This window comes from Branchiostoma lanceolatum, chromosome 11, assembly GCF_035083965.1.
Source record: "Branchiostoma lanceolatum isolate klBraLanc5 chromosome 11, klBraLanc5.hap2, whole genome shotgun sequence".
In the NCBI taxonomy this organism is placed as follows: Eukaryota; Metazoa; Chordata; class Leptocardii; order Amphioxiformes; family Branchiostomatidae; genus Branchiostoma; species Branchiostoma lanceolatum.
This window is the reverse complement of record NC_089732.1, coordinates 1,694,888-1,704,713: the sequence shown is the minus strand read 5'-3', so window position 1 is coordinate 1,704,713 and position 9,826 is coordinate 1,694,888. Positions and strand designations below refer to the sequence as shown.

General features: G+C 41.5%; 1 protein-coding gene across 1 annotated transcript; it reads left to right on the top strand.

Annotated features, from left to right (window-relative positions):
• Positions 1–144: 144 nt before the first annotated feature.
• On the top strand, positions 145–9,826 carry LOC136444426 (zinc transporter 7-like). The gene is made up of 11 exons (XM_066441974.1): positions 145–505; positions 613–714; positions 1,820–1,933; positions 2,770–2,857; positions 3,374–3,503; positions 3,981–4,097; positions 4,340–4,408; positions 4,857–4,992; positions 6,205–6,295; positions 6,614–6,763; positions 7,663–9,826. The coding sequence occupies exons 1-11, from the start codon at positions 423–425 to the stop codon at positions 7,708–7,710; spliced, it is 1,128 nt and encodes a 375-aa protein (XP_066298071.1). The 5' UTR covers positions 145–422; the 3' UTR covers positions 7,711–9,826.

The following is a 9,826-nucleotide window of genomic DNA, read 5'->3' as shown; positions in this document are numbered from 1 at the left end:
CTATTATTTTGTTAGTAGGTATAATACTCCCCTATCATCTTTTTGAACTCTTCCACTTCAACATCCGTCCAACCATGCCACATGTACTTCCGGTTCCCGCATGTAGCCTAGAACTGGTGGTGAAAGAAAGGGGGTTCCACATGGCCATGTAATTATTACAATGAAATCGGCTTAGATTCGGGCAAAATTGGAAGAAAGGGGGGCTAAATGTCATTTCATTAGTTGCTGTTTTTGCAGGCTATGTGCTAACTTAAGACATTTTAAGCAGTTCTTTGAATGACAAAATTCTAGACTACATTCCAAACCGGAAACCCAGCTGTATTTTCCCAGAACCTGAGCAGAAAGCCTGCAGAAATCTTCGGAGTGTCATGCCAGTTTCCCGGCCCTGATTTCTCTCTCCACACGGTTCCGAGATCGCTGCGATGTTGCCGCTTCACGGGAAAGACAATGAGTTCAAGCAAGGCGTCGGGAGAAGCTTGAAAAGAAAGATTTCCAGCTGGGTCCGGTAAGTACCGGCGAGCCGTGGTTTCTACCATATGTTGCAGATTTCTAGAACAGTTTACGTTTTCTCTTACCAAAGCTGTGTTTATGAAACTTTTCTTGCCGTTTCAGTGCGATTTTCTCTGACCCGACGTCGAGGAATCTCTTCGCGTTCCTGACTTTGAATCTTTCGTTCGCGATCGTGGAGCTGTTGTACGGAATATGGACGAACAGGTAACGTTACGTCAGGGGGAAAGTTTTGGACACCTGAGTCGAACCGAAAGTTGTGTGCTCAGCCGCCGTCTGTGCCACGTTGCCTTATTCTAACCCCAAACATTCGCAGACTTTCGTCAACTTGCAAGACGTGAAGTTAATAGATTGATTGAACACCTTAATTGTTATGCAAATCAGGGGTTTTGATTTCAGAGTCATCACAACCAAGTGTAAAAAACTTGTAAATATGTTATGAAATTGATCCGACCCAAAATAATCAATAAATTCGGTTTTGACCCTCAGTGGTAGCTGGGCAACTTTCTCTTCTAACTTGATATGCAATAGTGAGAACACATTATGAACTAGATTTTTGTTAGGAATATTGCTCTTTGTTTAGACTTAAGGTGTAATTATAGTTTCTTAGTCAGCCAAAAATTCAGGATATAGTCACCAAACATAAACAGATAAAGATAAACAGATCAATGCACTACTGTAGTTAGCCATTGGAGTATTTGGCAGACATGCTAGTCTTGCAGCTGCAGAGCACAATACTTTTCGTCTGCACAATCTAAATTTGAACTAAACCACTCTAGTCTAGGCTTAAAGGTGTGGACCTGAGTTATACTGGCCAGTGAGTGGCGCTTGAACCCCACTGTTAGGCTACAATAAAACCTGTACAAATTTACAAATGATCACCCCTACATAAGGATCATCACCTGGCCACTTCTTGGTGGTAGGTTCTAAGATAATCTTTGTCATTGACACAAACATTAAGGTTCCTGTCTATAGTGACCACCTGTCAACATAGGCCAGATTTTATCGGTCCCCTTAGTGGTCTTCTTGGACAAGTTTGACTATAACTAACAATAAGGAAATATATACATGTAACTAGATGCGGGAAAACTACCAGCAAAAGTAATTCACATTCAAACAGTTACTCAAGCAACTGGATATGATTTTGGAAATGGTTCCAATGCTTCAGGTAGCATCCACTACTTTTTCGGCAGTCACACTGTTTTTTTGTGTATCTTTAAACTATCTTATATATTACCTGCCTGAATCGATGTCTAACCTTCATGAATGTATCAAAAGTAGTTCACTCACCTGCTCTACTTCTGTCCCCCAGTCTCGGCCTCATCTCAGATTCATTCCACATGTTCTTCGACTGCACGGCTCTCCTGGCTGGGCTCGCTGCTTCCGTCGTCTCAAGATGGAGATCCACAGATAACTTTTCTTATGGGTAAGTCTCAAGATAGCGATCCACCGATAACATTTTTTTGTAAGTCTAAAGCTGGTCGTCCACCAAGAACTTTTCTTTTGGGTGTCTCTTAAAGGGGCATATTGTGACATGAACATAAAACAAAATTCTTTGTTTTTGATTATTTTTCTACATCATTAGTTGAATTTACCTTATTACACTGCACAGCAATATTCATCACGTACGGATGCGACTTTGTAGTGTCGTGCGAACGTCTTGAAAAAAATTATATACACAATCCCCGCCCCGCTTGAATTGGCCGCCATCTTGTCCAACATTCCGACGAACCACCGAACACGCGATCGAACGCCCGACGTTCTGAAGTTTGTTCACTGGTGGTGATTTTCCTGTGACGCTCGAACTCCGACCATAACGGTCGATTCTGATTTTTCGTAGCGTTCTACGCTTGCTTATTTGCATATTAACATGCGGGACGCAAGTTAAAATGTAAATGAACCAGATTTTACACGTTTTGCGTTTTTCGTCGTTTATTAATGCTGGAAATGTGACAAAATGACCGGAATATGTTGGAAATAAGTAACAAATAAGTTACAAATGTGAATGTTAGTGTAGATCTTTCAAATTCTTACTATTTGTAGTTTTTGCCCACCAGATTCTACAATATGCCCCTTTAAGGTTGTAATCTTCTGAGAACCTTTCTTGTTTTGGATGAGTATTGAGCCAGGGGCTAACAATAGTAGATTTCTTAACAATCCTACTCCAGGATTGACGTGTTGAGTGGTACAAATTTTTTTCAGAAACGATCTGATTAAGAAAAGACTATTTTTAACATACATATACTTTTATACTTCGCTCAGGTTTGTACGAGCAGAAGTTCTGGCAGGCTTCATCAACGGTCTCTTCCTGCTGTTCATCGCATTCTTCATCTTCTCTGAAGCTGTGGAGGTGAGATCCTACATTATAAAAACACTGCTATGATACCCCAGATGTATTGATAAGATGCCATGTGTGTAGTGAGACTGATAGTGATAGAAGTTGTTCCTTGTCACCTGTTAAGTTCTAAGTCTGACCACCTGTGTCTTGGCTGCAACCACATTGTGTATAGGAAAATTCAAACACCAGTGCCCCGTACTGATCTGAACTGCCCCATACTTTTCAATTTGTATTTAAGAGTTATCCTATTGAGTAGTACAACAAATTATTTGATTTGGTTTCTCTATCCTGTGATAGAGTGGACGTTCTCCCTTTAAAAGTCAGTTTGTACGAGTAAATACTCAAAGGACATTTGTGACAGGCCGTTCAGTGTAATGATATAACCAGCTGCTGCCGCGCCGCGTGCCTGCAAAGCTGGTGTGTTACGCTGAAGGGCGGTTATACCAGCTATACAAATAAAGAGAATACAGCTATTCATTTGTTTGTTCTAAATGAATAAAGAAAGGTAATTTTTTTCTCATCCCCCAGAGGATAGTGGAGGTTCCCGAGGTGCACCATGAGCGTCTGATGGCGGTGTCAATCATGGGGTTCCTGGTCAACCTGGTCGGCATCTTCGTGTTCCAGCACGGAGGGGCGGGGCACGGCCACTCGCACGGAGGTAGGGTCACCTCAGGACACCTTCTGGTGTCATCTAAGGACACCTTGAGCTGTATTCAGGGCTGTATTCAACTTCAAGTACCAGAATTATTTAAGTACCAGAATTATCAATGTAGGATTGATGTGTACAAAAAGTTGTATTTTCCTTGCACTATCCAAGAGTGGAACTCATTACCATCATGTACTGTAGAAGCATCCTTGCTAGGTATCTTCACACAGTGCATGCAGTTAGATGTGCATAAGTTAGGTGTGACAGGTCATTTGGTGTAATATAATCAGCTGATGTCACAGAACTCTATTAGTATTACGTCAATTTTTGCAAAAAAAAGATGATTAATGGAAGTTATGGAAAAGATAGAAATGTGCTATTTCGTTTTCTGCAGGACAAAAACAACATCGGTATGTCTTGTATTAAGATGTCAATACCAGTTTTCAGTGTACCAAACCATAGATGTTAACTACACTATTCTTCTTGCAGGTGGAGACCATGGTCACTCACATGCTAATGGTGGGGTCAGCAAGGGTCATGGTCACAGCCACGCAGGTCACGGACATTCCCACAGCAGTCATGGACATGGGCACTCCCATGGACTAGGTACGGTCTGCTGTTTCATCTACTCTTTCTTTCATTGCCACTTGACCTACAACATGGTGGTAATTTGAACCTGAAAAAGATTGTAGAGGAGACAAAGATTATGTAAAGTAGTTTAATTTTGATGTGCATGTGCTGCAATCCAGTACAACTTGATTTCTTACAATACAATACAGATTATTATTCCACTAACACAGACTGAGTTTTCCAGCTAATGTTTATGTGTTTGTCTGTGTTTTCTGCAGGTTTAGGTGGAGATGACTGCACAGAACCACCAACACCGGTACCATCTTCACAGAACCAGATACTTAAAGGTAGAGTTTATCTATCTATTCATTAAGCCTTTAGTTTGATTGACCATAACAACAACCAATGGGTATTGTTGTTGAATTTTTTGAAGTTATCCTCAATTGTGGCTAAGCACATTATACATGTACATTATGTATGATGCTTTTTCAAGCTAGCCTGAGTACCAGCCTCCGTAGTGACCGCTGGCTCAAAAAAATTGATTGCGTGTGGTTAGCAAGCACATTTTTTGGAGCCAGCGGTCACTACGGAGGCTGATACTCAGGCTATTTTCAAGCAGCTATTCAGCTTCACTACGACTAACGTTTACAGCCAACCACGCCCCTACTTCTCTTGACAGGTGACAAGAATATCGCAAAGGGCTAAACTTGGTGAAAATTGTGTAATAGAACAGTAAACTAAAAGTAACCGAGTGATGAAATAACACACTGCAGATTCACCCATGTTTTTCTGCAGGCGTCTTCCTGCACATCCTTGCCGACACGCTCGGGAGCGTCGGTGTGATCATCTCAGCCTTCCTCATGCAGCAGTTTGGCTGGATGATCGCAGACCCCATCTGTTCTATGATTATAGCTACGCTTATAGGCATGAGGTGGGTCGGTGGTTAAAGTTAAAGTCTTCCCGCACCAGACGGTGCATATGGTGGTGCCCATCTCCGTTTCAATAGCCCTTGGGCCACACGACTTTGTGCAATCACTACATCAGTTCAGTGGGGTTAACCACCATACTCTTTCCCAAATGCTGAGTGCTAAGCAGAGAAAGTAGTATGTACCGTTTTTAGAGTCTTTGGTATTTTTTCCAAGCCCCATCTGTTCCATGATCATAGCCACACTTATAGGCATGAGGTGGGTCGTTGGGTGTTACCAAGTTGGTTGACTGGACTAGCCTCGGTACCATCCCCTCTGTAGTTACCACTTGAACCTTGAACAGGGACATGTAACAATGCCAACATGGGGAACAATAGTTTCTTAGTTACCACTGGCTCTCCGTTACTGATGGCTCTCTGTGTTTGCTTGCTTAGTGGTAACTACAGAGAATGGTACCGTGCTGCCTGCTATGTACAGATTGTATCGTTTGGAGTCAGTAACTCTGATATCCTGGTAGAAAAATCCGCTTGTTTTGTGATCTATTCCATGGATAGAGCCAGGGTTACTGTAATTCTTGTCTCTTTCACTGTAACTTTATGTTCACGATTTCCACGGTCGCCTCTGTACCGTGAACTTATCAACACCACGAAAACATTCTGTTGTAATTATTTATCACTTGCCGGCACCGTGAAGTTAAAGCTCAGTAAAAATGTCCATTTTCCTTACACCGTGAAATTTTGCTACCGTGAAGATTCCTGTGAATTACAGTATTGGCATGAAGTGTGTTGTTGATTGTTCTGTTGTAGGCATTGGGTTGGTTATTAGGTCCCACATACTATACAGATTCTGTGACATCACCTAACCGTTGTGCCCCTCTCCCCCAGTGTGATCCCGTTGATACATGACTAAGTTTTTGTGCCCCCCCTCCCCCAGTGTGACATCACCTAACTGTTGTGCCCCCCTCCCCCAGTGTGACATCACCTAACTGTTGTGCCCCCCTCCCCGCAGTGTGACATCACCTAACTGTTGTGCCCCCCTCCCCCAGTGTGACATCACCTAACTGTTGTGCCCCCCTCCCCGCAGTGTGACATCACCTAACTGTTGTGCCCCCCTCCCCGCAGTGTGATCCCGTTGATACATGACTAAGTTTTTGTGCCCCCCTCCCGCAGTGTGATCCCGTTGATACATGACTAAGTTTTTGTGCCCCCCTCCCGCAGTGTGATCCCGTTGATACGTGACTCCGTCAGCATCCTGATGCAGAGGACGCCCTACGACCTGGACCACCAACTGCCCGCCTGCTATCAGAGAGTAAGTTCAACAGAACTTAAAGTGGAAAAGAACAAAATTTAAAATCCTTTTGCTTGAGGTAAATCACCTCCTTCTTCTTTTGTCGCCAAAAAAGGTAACACTATGCAATACTGCAGGTTCTGCAATTGTTTGTTTCTGGCCAACCTTCGTCCTTCTAGTTTATGTTTTCTGCAGATGCTGCAGTGTTTCCCCTGGTAATTAGAGGGTTTGTATGGGGTTTTAACAGAACCCATATCTGACAGCACCCACAGGTAATGGGAGGGAGTGTATTGGGGTTCAACAGTGCCCATATCTAACAGTACCCATATTTTGCCACAGGTAATGGGGCTGGAGGGAGTTTACAGTGTACACGAACCCCACTTCTGGACCCTCTGCAGCGACGTCTACATTGGAACAGTCAAGGTCGAAGTAGCTCCAGAAGCGGACGCCAAATACATCCTGAGTGCCACACATAACATCTTCACACAGGTAAGTACAATAGAACACCGGGTGTATTGGTGCCAAAATGTCATTTAAAGCTCAAAGTTACATGGCTGTGACAGAGGCTTAATCAACACTGACTGCTAGTTGTATCTTGTCTATAAGTGCAATTTCAATTTGTAACCTTTATATATAAGTAAATATGTATTTGGATTTTAACTGTGAATTGTATTTGTAATTTGTCCGTCCCTGCACATTTGGTCACCACATCGTGATGACCATCGTGACCTGGGCTGCGCTACTTTCTTTCCAAATAAAGAATGATTTTACTAGAGGGATGTCCCTATAGCTCAACTGGCAGCAGCCTCACAGTTGAGCTCCTGGTTCCAATAAGTTGCTAACTGGGAGACCCTGGTTTAATCTTTGGCAGGGCATCTATCTAGGTTGGGACTGCACCCATGTTTCAGAAGAGATCTAGAATGCACTAGGACATGCCTTGGGCATGTTAAAGGGGAAGGGCTAGCAACCCCTCCCTTTAAAGACCATACCCTGCTACTGAAACAGGGGCACTATAAGGGTCTGAACAAACTAACAACGTTAATAATACAATGCTTAACTTTCTTCCAACACTAACTAAAGCCATTAGTGTTGGAGGAAAGTTTAGCATTGTATTATGATTACTAACAACACAGATGAGCTTTCATTAGAACGATGTTAATGTTTGTGTTGTTTTGTGTTGTGTCTTCAGGTTGATGTGAGACAAGTCGTCACCAATGAGGTGATCTGTAGCAAATCAGATTCTGTAGTTTATACTAAATGTTTGTGTCGTTTTGTGTCCTGTCCTCAGGTTGGTGTGACAGAACTCTTCACCAATGAGATGATCTGTAACAAATCAGATTCTGTAGTTTATATGCTAATGTTTGTGTTATTTTGTGTCGTGTCCCCAGGTTGGTGTGAGACAACTCTACGTGCAGATCGACCGGGCAGAAATGTGATGAGGACCGGACCATTACAGAACGGGGGAGGACAGGTTTCTATGTCATCATCTACATTCGAAGAAGTGAAATAGCCTAGTTTTGTTTGGGTCAGCTTGATGCAGTCGTTAAAGCTTTTATTTTTAGAATTTCAGATAAGATTTTTGTCAAAATTCCTCTGTGGGTCGAACCACATTTTATCTAGTTTTTGATGACGGCATTCTTTGTGGACCCTGAAAGGTAAGGAAGAAAAGTGGACCACCCCCAAAAGAGATCTGACAGCCCAATTTTGCATGTTTATGATCAGCAAAAGATTTTAGTGGAGGAAAGCCACAAAGTGTTTATGTGAATTTCGTCAACGTTGAGAAAAATGGGCTCAGCACTTTAAAATGTTGTTGTTTTTTCTGTCAAAGATGCCATCTTTAAAAAGTAGATTATGTGGTTTGATGAAGTTATGTCAATATCTTTTAATGTGAAAAGTGCCCTTTGTATAATTATTGTATAATCATAAATGCTGCCATCACTTTTCCTTGTACAGCCTGAGTTCAAATATTATCCTTTCTGTACAAATGCAGTCTTTAGAGTAGTTAACATGTGGCAATGAGTATGACAGTTTCCAATAGCATTATGTCATATTTCTGACTGAAATTAAAATGTAAATTTAAATGAAAAACTACTTAACATTGTTTATTAAGTTTCATTTTAGAAAAGGGTGAAAGATTACACAAAATTAATAGATATGTAACTCTGTTAAACGCATTCAAACACAATGTTTATAGCTGAAAAAAGTAACCTAAAGTCTTTATTTATTAGTTTACTGCACATCGTTTTAACACAGCTGCCTCTACAGGCTTTTAGTGCAAATTTACATGTTTTGTGTTGCACAGATATTTTTTTTTTTCGTTTGAAAAACTAAGCTACAGACTGAAACAGATCTTGACTGTGATAGGAAGATTTTCTGTGACGGGAATTTTAGTTGCAGTAGTGGTACTAGTCTAATATTGGACTGGAAGGTGTGTCGGCATACTTTTGATGCAGATAACTCTACATATTGACACTGTTGAGAACTAAAGACTTCCTTAGCTAAAAGCCATTTATGCAATAGATCTTACATTCCGACTATGAACTACATATACATGATGAATTCTTTTAAGTGAAAAATTTGAGCTTGCATTCCTTTGATAGCTTAAACATATTCTGACACTGAACTTGAAGGGAGAAGTTGTGAGAGTGCAAAGAAAAGTCTGCTTGTGTGTTCCCCATCTTGGCCAAAACGAACATTATGTCATGGACCCAAGCAAGCCATTTTATGATCTGTTTATGTAACTGTCACACATGAGTGCATACAGTCCTTATCGTTAGCATTGTTGCATATCATTCCTCAACTGTGGAAGAAGTGAGATTTTGTTGGGGGTGGAGGGCTGACTTGCCAAATCTATGTACTAAGTGTAATCACCAAGCAGATCTATAGGTGGCAAGGCAGTATCAGAAGGGCCAACCGTACCAGAAGCCACCCAAGGCTTTTGGTACAGGTTGGCCCTTTTGATACTGCCTTGCCACCGATAGATCTGCTTGGAGATTATGTATGTGTCCAACCTGTCTCTTACACAGGAAAGTGCTGCACTTGACAGGAGCAATAGAAATGAGCCATTTGTACAGTATGATAGACCTGAGTGTGAAACACAGTAAAGTGATATTGCGATTTCACCATTATCGTAGACCCATTTCCAATCAGGGCCCAATTAGAATTATTACAATTATCGACTATCGTTTTTGCCCATCTTGCACACTTTCCCGCCAGATTGTGCTCTCATTATTACAGTTATGAGAGAACATTTTGCAAGGGCACCAAAGTTTGGAAAGGGGTCTCTTGTAACAGTTGTAAACACCATGAAAAGCTGTAAGATTTGAGATAGATGGATGCAGTACTTTCCATACAGTGAGGTTACTGTGTTAAGAAAATTGTTTTACTTATGCCATGTCTTTATTTGTTAGCTAAGTCTTAAACCAAATGAATGAAGAGGAGGAAAATGTTTGAGAGGGAAGCTGTAAAAAACATCTCAGCATTCCAGACAGGTAACATGTACTATGATTTTATCATGACAGCAGTATTTAGTAAAGTCATCAGTGGAAAATA